This window comes from Scyliorhinus torazame, chromosome X, assembly GCF_047496885.1.
Source record: "Scyliorhinus torazame isolate Kashiwa2021f chromosome X, sScyTor2.1, whole genome shotgun sequence".
Classification (NCBI taxonomy): Eukaryota; Metazoa; Chordata; class Chondrichthyes; order Carcharhiniformes; family Scyliorhinidae; genus Scyliorhinus; species Scyliorhinus torazame.
In genome coordinates this window covers 29897984-29915299 of record NC_092738.1, presented here as the reverse complement: position 1 = coordinate 29915299, position 17316 = coordinate 29897984, and the positions used below count along the sequence as shown (strand labels likewise).

Sequence of the window (17316 nt, the reverse complement as noted above, 5' to 3'; positions counted from 1 at the left end):
ACATCAGGAAGCGATCGAAAACAAGCTGGATGAACTTAACGCCAGACTTACCTCTCAGAGGGAAGTAAGAGACTGCTGTGTGCTCTGTTTCACAGAGACATGGCTCACCCCTGCCTCACCGGACTGTGCCATACAACCTGAAGGCTTCTCAATTCACCGGGTGGACCGCACGGCATCATCAGGCAAAGTGAAGGGTGGAGGGGTTTGCCTCCTCATCAACTCCTCCTGGTGCTTGGATGTGGCGACTCTGGCGACCTACTGCTCCCCAGACCTGGAATACCTGACCGTGAAGTGCCGCCCATATTATCTTCCACGTGAGTTCACTTCAGCCATTATCACAGCGGTCTACATCCCACCCCAGGCAGTAGTGAGGAAGGCGCTGGACGAACTATACACAGTAATAAACAACTACGAAACAGAACACCCGGAGGCCTTGTTCATCGTGGCCGGAGACTTCAACAAGGCCAACTTCAAGAGTGTACTGCCAAAATTCCACCAGCACATCTCCTGTCCCACCAGGGGCGACAACACTCTTGACCACTGCTACTCAAATATCAAGGGTGCCTACCGTTCCATCCCCCGACCGCACTTTGGGAAATCAGACCAAAAGACGGTGCTCCTTCTCCCGGCATACAAGCAGAAACTCAAGCGGGAGAATCCAACGAAGAAGGTTGTGCAGTGCTGGTCTGAGGAGACAGAAGAGCTCTTACGTGACTGACTGGAGACAGTGGACTGGTCCATATTTAAGAACTCAGCGACCAACTTAAATGAGTATGCCACCACCGTCACAGACTTCATCAGCAAATGTGTGGACGACTGCGTGCCAAAGAAAGCAGTACGTGCGTTCCCCAACCAGAAACCATGGCTCAATCGCGAGATTGACTCCCTACTGAAGGACAGATCTGAGGCGTTCAAGGCAGACGACCCTGACCTATACAAGAAATCCAGGTACAACCTCCGCAAAGCCATCCGGAATGCCAAGAGAGAATATCAAACCAAGCTAGAGTCACAGACAGACTCTCGGCGGTTGTGGCAAGGACTAAACAACATAACGGGCTACAAAGCGAAGCCGAACAGTATCTCTGGCAGCAGCGCACCCCTCCCCGATGAACTCAATGCATTCTATGCTCGGTTCGAGCAAGTAACCAACAATCCGCTGGCGAGTGCCCAGCAGCCCATAATTCACCCATACCCACCATCACAGCTTCCGAAGTCAGATTGGCCTTCCTGAAAGTGAACCCTTGGAAGGCGACGGGCCCAGACGGGATCCCTGGTCGTGCACTCAGAGCCTGCGCGGACCAGCTGGCAGAGGTATTCACGGACATCTTTAACCTGTCCCTCCTCCACTCCGAGGTCACCACCTGCTTCAAGAAGACCACCATCATACCGGTACCAAAGAAGAACCAGGCAACGTGCCTCAATGACTACCGACCAGTGGCCCTGACTTCAGTCGTAATGAAGTGCTTCGAGAGGTTGATCATGAAGCGCTTCACCTCCATACTCCCAGAATGCCTTGATCCACTGCAATTCGCATACCGCTGCAACCGGTCCACATCAGACACCATTTCCCTGGCCCTACACTCATCCCTAGAGCATCACGAAAACAAGGACTCCTACATTAGACTCCTATTTATTGACTACAGCTCCGCCTTCAACACCATAATCCCAGCCAAGCTCATATCGAAGCTCCAAAACCTAGGACTTGGCTCCCCACTCTGCAACTGGATCCTCGATTTTCTGACCAACAGACCACAATCAGTAAGAATGAACAACAACACCTCCTCCACAATAGTCCTCAACACCGGCACCCCGCAAGGCTGCGTACTTAGCCCCCTACTCTACTCCCTGTACACACATGACTGCGTGGCAAAACTTGGTCCCAACTCCATCTACAAGTTTGCTGACGATATGACCATAGTGGGCCGGATCTCGAATAACGACGAGTCAGAATACAGGCTGGAGATAAAGAACCTAGTGGAGTGGTGTAGCGACAACAATCTCTCCCTCAATGCCAGCAAAAGTAAAGAGCTGGTAATTGACTTCAGGAAGCAAAGTACTGTACACACCCCTGTCAGCATCATCGGGGCCGAGGTGGAGATGGTTAGCAGTTTCAAATTCCGAGGGGTGCACATCTCCAAAAATCTGTCCTGGTCCACCCACGTCGACGCTACCACCAAGAAAGCACAACAGCGCCTATACTTCCTCAGGAAACTAAGGAAATTCGGCATGTCCACATTGACTCTTACCAACTTTTACAGATGCACCATAGAAAGCATCCTATCTGGCTGCATCACAGCCTGGTATGGCAACTGCTCGGCCCAGGACCGCAAGAAACTTCAGAGAGTCGTGAACACTGCCCAGTCCATCACACGAACCTGCCTCCCATCCATTGACTCCATCTACACCTCCCGCTGCCTGGGGAAAGCGGGCAGCATAATCAAAGACCCCCTCCCACCCGGCTTACTCACTCTTCCAACTTCTTCCATCGGGCAGGAGATACAGAAGTCTGAGAACACGCACGAGCAGACTCAAAAACAGCTTCTTCCCCACTGTCACCAGACTCCTAAATGACCCTCTTATGGACTGACCTCATTAACACTACACCCTGTATGCTTCATCCGATGCCAGTGCATATGTAGTTAAATTGTATATGTTGTGTTGCCCTATTATGTATTTTCTTTTATTCCCTTTTCTTCCCATGTATTTAATGATCTGTTGAGCTGCTCGCAGAAAAATACTTTTCACTGTACCTCGGTACATGTGACAATAAACACATCCAATCCAATCCAAAGAGGTGGAGGCAGCCTGCTGCTTCCCGTGCCCTGTGGCCTTTGATGCCCTTGGTGGGTATCCTCTGGAGGACCTGGGGCTGGAGGGCCCCGGCCGACTTACTGGTGTCACTGGCATCACCGTGCCACTCTGTTCTGCCTGCTGCACTTGAGATGTGCCAGTGTCAAGGGGGGGGGGGGGTTCGGAAGAACTGGAGACTGGCGTAGTCTCCTTGGTGGCAGACCCCGGGCTGGCATCCAGCGCTTCCTGACAGTGCCCGTTGGGCCATGGGGGTTTCCACGGACAGACGGGTGGCTGGAGTGAGCTCCAGAGGCCTCTGTGTTATCCGGCTCCGCTGGTCCTGGTGCCTCCCCAGTGTCCGCACCATGGTGCCGATGCCCTCAGTGTTGCTCCTTTGTGACTCAGCCACATTCAATGTCTGGGACATGTCCCTCAGTGACTGGGACATAGAATCATAGGATTTACTGTACAGAAACAGGCCATTCAGCCCATCGAGCCTGCACCAGCCCTTGGAAAGAGCACCCTACTTAAGCCCAGGCTTCCACCCTATCCCCGTAACCCAGTAATCCGGCTTAACATTTTGGACACTAAGGGACAATTTTGCATGGCCAATCCAATTGCACACCTTTGGACTGTGGGAGGAAATCAGAGCACCCGGAGGAAACTCACGCAGACACGGGGAGAACGTGTCCAGAGACTTGGTATCTGACTCTGACCCAGCTGAGTCCTGAGATCCAGCAGACCTCCGACTGCTGACTCCCTTGGATGTTCCGGCCTCTACCTAATGTGCATCAGCAACTGTGTTGTGCTCACCAGATTGTGCCACAGAAGCATGGCCACCAATGTCGCCCACCGAAGTATGTGTCTCTGTACTGGTGGCAGGTGGGGGTGATAACTGTGACACCTCGCTGATGGTCTCGTCGGAGTTCTCCTCCGAGGTGTTCTCTTGGGTGTCGGGGTAGGGACGGCACTGAATGGCCAATGTGGGGAAAATAGCAGAAAATTGTCAGTCCTGCTCCTAAACACAGCACTTCCTATTGGGGCACATTTCACACATTTGTATTTTACAGAGGCAGCTGCCCATTTAAATCAGCTGCCTCCATTCATATACCTTTCTTACCGCACAGAGCATGTTCAGCCAAAGTAAGCACAGCAAATGATCAGTATTACCTGCATGATGCACGGCCTCTTGAGCCAACGTTTAGCGCCGCAATGCAGATGAATGCCTTGCTCCCAGCACTCATGCTTGAGATGCTGCCCAGAATCTGTTCATGGAGTCTGATCATTAAGCCTCTCTTAAAGTCAAGCTTGGATGAATAATGAAAGATATATGCAAGCATCTCGGTGCTTGAACTTTGGAACACTGAATGCAATGCAGCAGGGAAAGAAGAACTCCTCCAAAGCATTACAAATCATCCAACAACCTCTCGAGTGTACAAATACACACATAGAAACATAGAAATTAGGAGCAGGAGTAGGTCATTCGGCCCCTCGAACCTGCTCCACCATTCAATATATCATGACTGATCCTCTATCTCTATCCATACTCCTGCATTCTCTCCCCATTCCCCTTGATGCCTTTAGAGCCTAGAAATCTATCTATTCACTTCTTAAATATATTCAGTGGTTTGGCCTCCATGGCTTTCTGTGGTCGAGAATTCCCCAGGTTCCCACCCTCTAAGTGAAGACATTTCTCTTCATCTCAGTCCTAAATGACCTACCGTGTATCCTGAGACTGTGACCCCTTGTTCTAGACACCCCCAGCCAGAGGAAATATTCCTGCATCCAGTCTATCCAGCCCTGTCCGAATTCTATACGTTTCAATAGGATCCCCTCTCATTCTCCGAAACTCAGGTGAATACAGGCCCAGCCAACTCGATCTCTCCTTATACGATAACCTGCCATCGCAGGAATCGGTTTGGTGAACCTTTTGCTGCACTGCACTCCCTTTATGACAAGTGTACCCTTTCTTGGATAAGGAGACCAAATCTGCACACACTACTCCAGGTGTGGTTTCACCAAGGTCCTGTACAGCTGCAGTAAGACATCCTTGCTCCTGTACTCACGTCCTCTTGCAATGAAGGCCAACATACCATTTGTCTCGCTGCACCTGCACACGTGCTTTCAGTGATTGGTGTATAAGGACACCCAGGTCTCTTAGTACATCCCCATCTATCACCATTCAAATAATACTCTGCCATTCTGATTTTCCTACCGAAGTAGATAGCTTCACACTTATCCACGTTGTACTGCATCTTCCATGTATTTGCCCACTCACTCAACTTGTGTGAATCACCTTGAAACCTTTTAACATCTTCCTTACAACTCACATTCCCACATTTCTCTTTCATAAATCCATGTTGACTTTGTCAAATCCCGTTGATATTTTCTAAATGCATTCTTTATAATAGACTCTAGCATTTTCCCTGATACTCACATTAGGCTAAGCAGTCTGCAATTCCCTGACGTCCCTCTCCCTCCAAACCGCCGGAACTGTTTCAGAATCTACAGAATTTTGGAAGATGGCAACCAATGCATCCACTATTTCCATGGCCACCCCCTTTAGTATCCTGGGATGTAGATTATCAGGCCCTGGGGATTTATCAGCTTTCAGCCCCATCAATTTCTCCAGCACAATGTTTTTTAGTAATACGAATTTCCTTCAATTCCTCCTTCTCACCAGACCCTTGATTCCTTAGCGTTTCTGGGAAGTTATTTATGCCTTCCTCCATGAAGACAGAACTAAAGTAGTTCTTTAATTATTCGGACATTTCCTTGTTCCCTATTATAAATTCTCCTGTTTCGGACTGTAATTTGTCTTCATTAATCTTTTTCTTCACTAATATTTGTGCTCCTGTACAACAAGATTATTAATTAACCCCTTCTCATTGCATAATACCAAATCTAGGATAACCTGTTCCTGGGGTGGTTTCTCGACGTACTGGTCTACAAACATTTCTCACACACTCAAGGAATTCAACCGCCACAATATTATTGCTAATTTGGTTTGCCCAGATTAAAGTTACCCATGATTACTGTAGCACCCTTGTTACATGCATCCGTGATTTCCTGCTTAATTCCTTGCCACTAGAGGAGGCCAATTGACAACTCCCACTAATGCTTTCACTTCTTGTTGTTTCTGAGCTTCACCCAGACTGATTCTACATATTGATTTTCGGAGCCAATATCCTCTTTCACTATTGCACTGATTTTAATCTGTAATTTACACCACCTCACCTCCTTTTCTTTTTTGCCTGTCCTTCGTAGTCACACCAAATCAGGTGCAAGTGTAAGTAAATATGTTCAAGAATTACTCGAATGTGCTATGTACAATGTGAAAAGTGTAACCATGGAGAGCTCATTTGTGCACTCGGCATGGTGGCACCCTTTGCTCTCGCAAACTCCTACGAAGTGCCCCCTGTGTTGCCTAGGAGGAGGTGTAGGCAGGCTGCTCACTTATCTGTCCAAACAACAATGAGGAGCGTGGTGGCCTACCACATCATAAAGGCACCTGTTGGCGATCTCCTTCAGACTGAAGCTTCTGCATCTCTGCATGGGCACTAGCACGTGCGGCAGACGAGGCTCTGGTGGGAGTGGTTGGGAGGTGGAGGAAGATAAAGGTGCCGAGGAGCTCAGTGACCTGCACAGTCCTGAGTTGGCCTTCAAGCGGAGTTGCTGGGGTTGGCTGCTGGAGCACAGCAGTCGTCCATTCTAGCAACCACTGTGCCAACAGTGCAGCTGTCCTGTAAAGGGTATGCAGCTCCTCATATGTTGCATGGATGTCAATACTCTGAGCAAACTGATCCAGGTTACTGAAGTGGGCTTGAACCCTTTCCTGGCCAAGGTGCTGCTTTTGCATCCACTCCAAGTGTTGCTGCATGTATCTCTCCATGAGATTGGCCAATCTCTTATTGTCCAATTTCATGTAGTTGATCCCCTGGAGCAATGTGGTGCTCATGGCGGAGATTGACACCTCCATTGGTTGGAGTCATACCTGGCACAAAGGAAGATGGTTGTGGTGGTTGGAGGTCAATCATCTCAGCTCCAGGACATCACTGCAGGAGTTCCTCAGGGTAGTGTCCTCGGCCCAACCATCTTCAGCTGCTTCATCAATGACCTCCCTTCCATCATAAGGTCAGAAATGGGGATGTTTGCGGATGACTGCACAATGTTCAGCACCATTCGCGACTCCTCAGATAATGAAGCAGTCCATGTCCAAATGCAGCAAGACCTGGACAATAGCCAGGCTTGGGCTGACAAGTGGCAAGTTACATTCACACCACACAAGTGCCAGGCAATGACCATCTCCTACAAGAGAGGATCTAACCACCGCTACTTGACATTCAATGGCATTACCACTGCTGAATCCCCCACATTCAGCATCCTGGGAGTTACCATTGTTCAGAAACTGAACTGGACTGGCTATATTAATACCAGGGCAGGTCAAAGGCTAGGAGTCCTACGGCGAGTAACTCACCTCCTGACCCCCAAAGCCTGTCCACCATCTACAAGGCACAAGTCAGGAATGTAATGGAATACTCTCCACTTGCCTGGATGAGTGCAGCTCCAACAACACTGAAGAAGCTCGACACCATCCAGGACAAAGCAGCCCCGCTTGATTGTTCCCCCTTCCACAAACATTCAAACCCTCCACCACGGATGAACAGTGGCAGTCGTGTGTACCATCTGCAAGATGCACTGCACTAACTCACCAAGGTTCTTTCGACAGCACCTTCCAAACCCAAAGCCACCACCATCTAGAAAGATTTGAGCAGCAGATACCTGGGAACCCCACCACCTGGAGATTCCTCCTCTAAGTCACTCACCATCCCGACTTGGAAATATGTCACCGTTCCTTCACTGTTGCTGGGACAAAATCCTGGAACTCCCTCCCTAACAGCACAGTGGGTGTACCTACACCTCCAGGAATGCAGCGGTTCAAGAAGGCAACTCACCATCACCTTCTGAAGGGCAACTAGGGATGGGCAATAAATGCCCTAACCAGCGATGCCCACATCCCGTCAATGAATTTTTAAAAACTTTGTAGTCCAAGAGTTCACACTGCCTCGGGGAACTCCATCAGATGTCAACACATCTTTTGATGATTATCTAAATACTGTGTTGGAAAAGAATGACTGCTGAGGCTGCATGTTCTTGCCCACTGGTGCATCATCATGACTTTCCTCTCTCTTCTGAAGGGGAATGTACACAGATGTCTCTGACTCTTAACACTTCCTCCTGCAGTGATTGCCACTGACTGTACACGCAGGTTACATCCCTCCAAAGTGCTTGTATTTTGAGTTGGCTGCGTGTGAGGTGCCTCCTCAGACATCTCTTCCTCGTCTTGATGTCCAGGGATGATTTGACCTGGGGGTGAAGAAGCTGGGACTTGTGTGAGACACAAAATACGTTATTTACATATAGCTCTTCTCATTGTCAATGCAATTTCTGATGCAAGCTATTGCCTTAACCATACTTGCGCTGCTTTTAAGATGCCTTTAGGATACAATGCCATCATGCCAATGTCCCCTTGTGCCCAGCGACATTACAGCATGACCTGCACCATTAACAACTTGTGCCAAGGCGATTCCAACACTGCCCTTATCACCTGCGATTCACAATCGCCAACAGATAACTGTTCTAGCATCCTGGTAATCTCCATGGCCATCTATTCCATGGGACTGTGACATTCTTCACCCTTTAAAACTTCAACAACAACATGAATTTAGGTTAGCCCGATGTACAGTGCATGGAATAATATTTCTCTTCACTGCAACTGTGCATTATAGACATTTACATGTGTTCTGTGTATATCTACATGAACTGTGTACCCATGAGGCTTGTATGTGTCATGTCTCGCACCTTAGCTGCAACACGCAGATGTGACCCTTCCCTCAGAGCTCTGTGTGGATGAGCCAAGCTACTCATCTTGTCAGCACACAGCAGGTCATTGAACCTTTTCCTGCACTAAATCCATGAGCGCTGATTGTATCCTGCTGTGCTTACCGCAGCTGCAATTTAAATCCAGACCTTCTTGGTTGTGGCAGGGCATTCTGGCAGCCAGCTGGGCTCCTTTTCTGGACGTCTTCCAGCAAAACACAAAGGTCCTGGTCAGAACATCATGTGGCAGCTGGACCTATCCCCTCCCCTCTCTTCTGTGTGACATTCTATCAATAAAAATGTATGACAAAAAGGGTTGAAGCCATTCAGATTACAATACTCTCATTCATTGTGTACTGACATGCACTAATCATTTCCATAATATCAATGATTACTGGTAACGCTTGGTCGAGAAAATGTTTTTGCACAACTGCTTGATGCCATGTGTGCTACAGCTGAGACTGCAAGGTAGCATGCTGTGCTCCGTGACCACTGACAGCCCTACTGGTTTCCTCCCTGTTAGTCACACTGTTATGCTGTGACAGTGTGCAGCTGTGAAGGACCTGGGCAAGGGTAAACAGCCCATCCTGAGAGATGGGTGGATGGGTTAATGAGCATGGCATTCTTCATCATTCATCCACCCATTGTGTTTTAGCAGCTATTTGCATGACTGCATAATATCTGTACCAGGTAGCGATGGCAAAACAATGCCGTATCCATGATTGTGGCTTGTGAATCCACTCCCATGTTTTCAGTAGTTCAGTAGAGCACATTTTGATTAGGCAGCAACAATTCTCCAACATGAAAACCACATGAGGGACCATCCGATCCAAGGTCAGCCAGCAGTTGGACAACATTTATAGCTTGGACAATCACCTGGTAAGGCAATTACATCGCCTGCAAGGCATATGGACTTCAGCATTGATGGTCTACCTCTCAAATGGGGCTTTTTGAAGGCCTGCTTTTTGTCTGAGTCGCTCAAACCAAGTTGGGCCCACTTCTGACCCTTACTAATTCCAGGGTCACCCCCAGATGTCCTATTCCAGTTGCCCCCTGTCAAAAATTGGAAGTTTGGGCAGTTGGAGGTCAGGTTTACAAAGACAGGGGGCGGGATTCTCTATCTCTTTTGGTGCCGTGCTCCCCCGTCGACAGCGGGATTCTCTGTCCTGCCAACCGGCCAGTGGGGTTTCCCATTGTGGGCACTCCCACGCCTTCAGGAAATCCTCGGGCGTGTGTTCGCTGCCGGCGTAACAGAATCCCAACAGCGGAGAATCCAGCCCAGGAATTCTCACGACCCAGGAGTGAATATCTGAGCTTCAGTGCTTAATATAGATTTATACATTTGTCAAAAATATAGGAGGATAGGTAGCCGATTGAAGTGGCACAGATGTAAAGATTTGTTAAGATTTGTACATTGTTTTTCAGTTTCATTTTCTTTTCTTAGTATTAATATCATCTTGGAAATTTACAAAGGGTGAAATAGGCTAAGAACCTACTCCTAACTCTTACTTGAGTCATCAAAATGGGCGGCACAGTGGTTAGCACTGTTGCTTCACAGTGCCAGGGTCCCAGGATCGATTCCCGCTTGGGTCACTGTCTGTGTGGAGTCTGCACGTTCTCCCCGTGTCTGCGTGGGTTTCCTCCGGGTGCTCTGGTTTCCTCCCACAAGTCCCAAAAGACGTGCTGTTAGGTGAATTGGACATTCTGAATTCTCCCTCTGTGTACCCAAACAGGCACCGGAATGTGGTGACTAGGGGCAATTAAGTGGCAATCTTTGACTTGTGGGGGGAGACCCACGCAGACACAGGGAGAATGTGCAAACTCCACACGGACAGTGACCCAGAGCCGGGATCGAATCCGGGTCCTCGGTGCCGTGAGGCAGCAACGCTAATCGCTGCGCCAACCGTGCCGCCCCCATTGCCATCATTAGCTGATGGTCATTTGTTAATACACATTAATAGATGGAGATGGGGTCAAACCTGTGCAGGAGTAGGAGAAATGTTGTTGGAGATAGTCAAAAGTGCTGCAAAGAGAAAGGTTTTGAGGAAATGGGGGAGAGATGTGGTGAGATGAAGAGATTTGGGAAGAGAATTGCAGTTTGCAATACAGTGTGAACGCGTGGAACACACATCAGAACCAATCAACAAAATTCAGTTGGAGCCTAATTCACATTGTGATGATTGTACTTGGAATTGAGAGTGCTTTATGTATAATGTTTATATTTTTCACCTCTTCCTATAGGACACAGGACCTTGTATGTTGGTGTGCGTATGCCTCTGGGTAGACAAAGCCACCGACACCACAGGACCCATGGATCAAAGCATAAGAAGCGAGATAGAGTGAAGGATGCCGTCCAGGAAGAAGGAAAGGACAATCTCACTTACGGTGAGATACATTTCAGCTTTTCCTTTCACTGTAAAAATTTGAGTAGAATACCTATGAACCTACATCAGAATTTCAAAGCTGCGAATCAATATTGTACACAAATACAAAAATACATCTAAAGTGCCACTATTTTTCCTAAAATTTGAACCACGCTGTGGGAAATGGAGGGTGCATTGTACATGGAGAGGAAGTATTTTTGAAGATTTGTTGATGATTTAGAAGTTACAGAAGAATCCAACATTTTCTCATTGGTTTCTACTTTAGTACAGTTAACCCATTCTGAGCTGTTGTTTGGTAATGTCTTGGCATTAAGTAGAAACGTGAAATGTAGGATATGTTTTGGCAGGCTGTTGTTTTACATTGCATGTATGCAGGAACGCTGTACTTTTGACAATTCCTGTTTGACACAGCTGACCTCCGTGAGCCCTACCTTGCTTGGGCTGAACAGAGCTCCCAACTAATGGACACGGTGCAGTGAAGTAAAGTGAATTTGCTGGAGCATAGGTAATACAACAAACAGAGTTTGTTGGATAAGAGCAATGGCTCTCCTGTGCCAATGGCGTTAATTACATTAACTGAAATATGCAGTTCACAAAGGCCAGGTTAGACAGATACCCTCACTGTCTTTGGAGCTGGCTTTGGAAGCAGACCAAGGTATGCCAGCAGCACGGTTCAATGCCCATACCAGCCTCCCCGAACAGGCGCCGGAATGTGGCGACTAGGGGCTTTTCACAGTAACTTCATTTGAAGCCTACTTGTGACAATAAGCAATTTTCATTTCATTTCATTTCACTGGCAAAGATGTCTCCTCTAAGTGTTGCGCAAGTTTTACCGGAAACAAATGAAGTTGGACATGTTTTGTGTTTGACAGGCAGCACCATTTCCCAAATAATTAACTATTAAATTAGTTACAACTGTTCCACTTTTACTATTGATACTGTGTATCTCTGTCCTTTTCCAGTCACACTGATGTTTGAAATCTTTACTGACATTTCGGTTGAACATTTCTCCTTCTAGATTCAAATGCAGATGATATTCAGGTTCCAAGGAATTCCACATTACACATGATGTGGAGATACCAGCGTTGGACTGGGGTGGGCACAGTAAGAAGTCTGACAGCACCAGGTTAAAGTCCAAAAGGTTTGTTTTGAATCAATAGCTTTCGGAGTGCAGCTCCTTCACCTGAAGGCTAGTGATTCGAAACAAAGCTGTTCGACTTTAACCTGGTGTTGTCAGACTTCTTACTACTGTTATAGTCAAAGGCATAAGGGGTGCCCCAATTTTCAGTCATGTAAATTTGATGCATGGACCTTATCTAAATGATTGTAGTATCTGGCCAAGTGGGTCTCATGCTGCCATTGTCTTAATGTTGCTGGCTGCCTCTGTGCTCACACAAGGTTATGAGATTGAAATGCACGGTGATTGAAGCAAAGCCATGTCAACATCTCAGATAAGGCTAGATAGGTGGCTGGAGGAAAAGGGAATAAAGGAATATGGGACCATGGGTTTAGGACTAAACGCAGACACATTCAATAATAAATAAAAACAGAAAATGCTGGATAAACTCAGCTGGTCTGGCAGCATCTGTGAAGAGAGAAACACAGTTAGCGTTTTGAGTCTGTATGACCCTTTTACATGTTGGTCCTGGGGATTGGTGGCTTGATACTTGGCCGCAGATGGTACAGTCACAGTCATGGGCGGCACCTATATCCTTTAAATGGGAAACAGGTAATGTAGGGGGAGCACTCAAGATGGGAGCGTTAGGCCTACATCGGGCACCACGACATCAACATCAAATGGTTCAGTGGGAGGACAGGGATATCAATTACTATAATGATGGGATCAAGGATTAGAGAGAGAAGAAGGAGTGATTGGAGGGAAGGAACCCTGAACATGATGCTCCTCCAGCATGATGGGAGGGATTTAGAAGGTTACTGGTGGGGGGGGGGGGGGGGGGGGGGGCTCGAGGTTAGTCTGGTAGCAGTACCACAACACCATCATTTTTCAAGCTGATCCAATGACGCGGTTGAAAAACAAGCTCTGAAAAAAACTGCCACCTGGGCATCCTGGTAGTCCCAGGGTGGCACTGCCAAAGTGACAAGTTGGCAGTGCCAAGGTGCCAGGCGGCATGCCAGAGTGCCACCCTGCCCTGTCCCTACCACCCGAGGATCTGCAATAGCTAGGGAGACTCCTAGATGTCGTTACGCCTGTTCCCCGTTTATGTGGACCAGGACTAAACGACACGATGTCTCCCAGGCGCTGCTGTTGAGTCCGAGGTGCTGGTGAAACTGGCGACCGGATATTTAAATGAGTCCAATGGCTCATTTAAATATGCAGATCTAGATTTCGGCCAGAGAGAACAAGATCCAGATCGTGATGTCTCGCGAGATTCCGTTGAATCTCGAGACGTTTCAAGCATCGCGAATCTCACAAGAGGCCTCTCGGGAGATTCAACAGCCTCGTTCCGACACATGGTCGGGCACGTCGAGGCCACTGAATCGCGCCCATTAATTCATTGAATTTAATTTCTGATCTGAAGCATTTGAATTAATAAAACTGGTCAATAGCAGATTAGGCACAAGATGAAACATTGATGTATGTAAGCCATTGCCACACTAGAAATAGATAGAGGCAGCAGAGGATTTCCTTTAAAGTGCTGCAAACTAATTGATACTAGATAGAAATGGTTGACTCAAGGATAATACAATTTAAAATCTAGACTGCATATATGGAGGATAATGAAAGAGATGCAGTTCTAATCTTCATGGACCTTCTACTTCTTACTAAATTATTATGAGTGCTTTGAAAGAAAACTAAATAATTAAAACAAGATATTCACACATCTTGCTGATGAAGCACCAGAGACTATTTGATAAAGGAAGGAACATTTTGAACTATAAATATCACTGCTCATTCTGTAATATACTGAAATGTAGGCATTTCCAACTAGACAGTCAGAATCGAAGCCATTCATAAAACTGAACAGTAACTTCTTGCTGTGTGTTAGTCGGAACATACCTGTTTGAATTTTTAGGATGGCAAGGGCTCAAAGAGTTGGTGGGGGAACATATCCCTGCAGGCTCCGATTGCCCTGCTGCCAATTTACAATCTAACAGGCATTGATTGGCATTAGGCAACACTTCTGCCCATATCTCGGGAGTAGATTCCACCTTGGAACGTTGCAGTGGTCGGAAGAGGAATGCACAGCGCTACCTGAGGCTAAGTCCCGGGAACCAAATACCCAGGTAAGTGTAACAGGTCTGCAGTCCTGCCACATCTAGTCATGAATGGTGGTGGACAATTAAACATCTCACTGGAGGAGGAGGTTCAACAAATACCCCCATCCTCAATAATGGAAGAGCCCAGCACATCAATGCAAAAGATTAGGCTGAAGCATTTGCTACAGTTTTCAGCGAGAAGTTACAAGTTGATGACCCATCTCGGCCTCCTCCAGACGTCCCCAGCATCATAGATACCAGTCTTCAGCCAATTCAATTCACTCCATCTGATATCAACAAATCAAAACAGCTGAAGACATCATAATAATAATAATCTTTATTGGACACAGCACTAAACCACATGGACTGCAGCGGTTCAAGAAGACAGATCACCACCACCTTCTCAAGGGCAATTAGGGATGGCCAACAAATGCTGACTTATCCAGCGAAGCCTGCATCCTTTGAATGAATTTTTAAAAAATAAACTGAAAATGCTGACAATATTCTGGCAATGGTACTGAAGACTTGTATCCCAGAACTTGCCGTGCCACTACCCACAGCTACAACTCGGGCATCTACCCAGCCATGTGGACTCAGGTGAGCCCGGTCCACAAAAAACAGAAAAATCCAACCAGTCTCATTACCAGCCTGTCAGTCTATTTTTGATCATCAGTAAAGTGGTGGAAGAGGTCATCAATGGTGCTATCAAGCAGCACTAAAATAGGAGCAGGAGGAGGCCATTAAGCCCTCCAAGCTTGCTCCGCCATTCATTATGATCATAGCTGATCATCCAATTCAATAGCCTAATCCCGCTTTTCCCCCATAACCTGCTCACGGACGCTCAATTTAGGTTCCACCAGGACCATTTGGCTCCTGACCTCATTACAGCCTTGTTCAAACCTGGAGCTGAATGCAAGAAGTAACATCAAGGCCGAATTTGACCGAGTATGGCATCAAAGAGCCCTAGCAAAACTGGAGTCAATGAGAGTCAGTGGAAAAATTTGACTCTGGTTGGAGTCATAGCTAGCACAAAGGAAGATGGTTGTGGTTGTTGGTGGTCAGACATCTGAGCTCCAGGACATCATTGCAGGAGTTCCTCAGGGTAGTGTCCTACGCCCAACCATCTTCAGCTGCTTCATTGATGACCTTTCTTCCATCATAAGGTCAGAAGTGGGCATGATCACTGATGATTCCACAATGTTCAGCAATATTCGCAACTCCTCAGATACTGAAGCCATCAATGTCCAAATGTAGCATGACCTGGACAAGTGGCTGGTAACATCCATGCCACACAAGTGCCAGGCAATGACCACCTCCAATAAGAGAGAATCTAAAGCATCACCCCTTGGCATTCAATGGCATTACCATCACTGAATCCCCCACTATGGGGGTTACCATTGACCAGAAACTGAACTGGACCAGCCATATAAATACTTTGGCTACAAGAGCAGGTCAGAGGTTAGGAACCTTGTGGCAAATAACTCACTTCATGACACCCCAAAGCCTGTCCACAGTCTACAAGGCACAAGTCAGGAGTGTGATGGAATACTCTCCACTTGCCTGGATGAGTGCAGCTCCAACGACACTCAAGAAGCTCAACACCATCCGGAACAAAGCAGCCCGCTTGATTGCTCCCCCTTCCACAAACATTCACTCCCTCCACCACCGACGCATAATAGCAGTCGTGTGTACCATCTACAAGATGCATTACAGGAACTCACCAAGGATCCTTCTACAACACCTTCCAAACACACGACCACTGCTACCTAGAAGGACAAGGGCAGCAGATACATGGGAACACCACCAACTGTAAATTCACCGCCAAGCCGCTCACCATCCTGACTCGGAACTATATTGGCCGTTCCTTCGCTGTCACTGGGTCAAAATCCTGGAACTCCCTCCCTCACAGCACTATGGGTGTACCAATACCTCAGGGACTGCAGCGGTTCAAGAAGGCAGATCACCACCACCATTAGGGATGGGTAAAAATGCTGGCCGAGACTGCGAAGCCTGCATCATTTGAATGAATTTTTAAAAATTCAACATGCTCCTTCCCTGCTTCCTTTCACTCTCCGACAATCACTGCACCATACTTCACTCCATCGCCTTCCTCTCCTATTCTACACTTCCCACTCAAACCACTTTTGCAACCCTCAATTTCCCACACCTTACATCTTACATACTACGTATAAACCACTTAATCATGTCATTACTTACCTGTGGTCTGGTTGCTCCATGATCCTGGGAGTCCAGCTTCTGTCTTGTGGCAGCAGCCAGAGCCTCCTGAGTGGAAGTGCTGAGCACAAGAGCTGCCAGCCACTGATTGGCCAGCAGCTCTTGGTATGTGAGACTTCCACCTCCGGGGTCTTGATTCCAGGGAAGGCCTGTCGCTGGCCTTCCCACTGCCTGGCTTGCAAGCGGTTTGATGGGCCTTCCCGAAAAATGGCAGTGGGGCTCTCTTGCTGCAGCTGACAGGCAAGACTCCTAACACCTCACCCAGATTCCACCCACGGTGTTACTTGGTCTGGCTTTCTCGAGTACCAGCTCAAAGGCTGGCACCATGTATACTTGGTACCTACCATGGTGAAGTCTATGCTGACAGCTTGGACAGACACCATAGACAGACATCTCATTGTTGGAATGTAAGTTCAGATGGCTTTCATATTGGCTCTGGGCCTTTGAAAATGTTGCATCATTCTTTCATTTTGTCCTTGAGCAGAGCTGTTTGAGTGCCGGGGTGCAATCCCAGGAGAGTGGCCTGAGAGGGGTTCCTGCAGTTTTCTTTTATTCGTTCGTGGGACATGGGAGTCACAGGCTGTGCCAGTATTTATTGTCCGTCCCTAATTTGCCCTTGGGGAGCAGTTAAGAGTCAACCACATTGCTGTGGGTCTGGAGTCACATAGCAGGCAGACTGGGGAAGGATGGCAGATTTCCTTCTCTTTTTAAAAAAAATAATTTTTATTAAAGGTTTTCATAAAATATCAATAACAAAATGAGAAAGAAAAAAGAACCCAACAGAGGGTTAAGTACAAAACACAATCTA

The 17316-nt window shown here is 47.4% G+C and overlaps 1 protein-coding gene across 1 annotated transcript in view; it reads left to right on the top strand.

Annotated features, from left to right (window-relative positions):
• LOC140405470 (electroneutral sodium bicarbonate exchanger 1-like) overlaps window positions 1-17316 on the top strand; it is a 391515-nt gene that overhangs the window by 209134 nt on the left and 165065 nt on the right. Inside the window, exon 3 of the mRNA XM_072493938.1 lies at window positions 10912-11055. Coding sequence (XP_072350039.1) covers window positions 10912-11055 — 144 coding nt within the window. The remainder of the gene's footprint in view (window positions 1-10911; window positions 11056-17316) is intronic.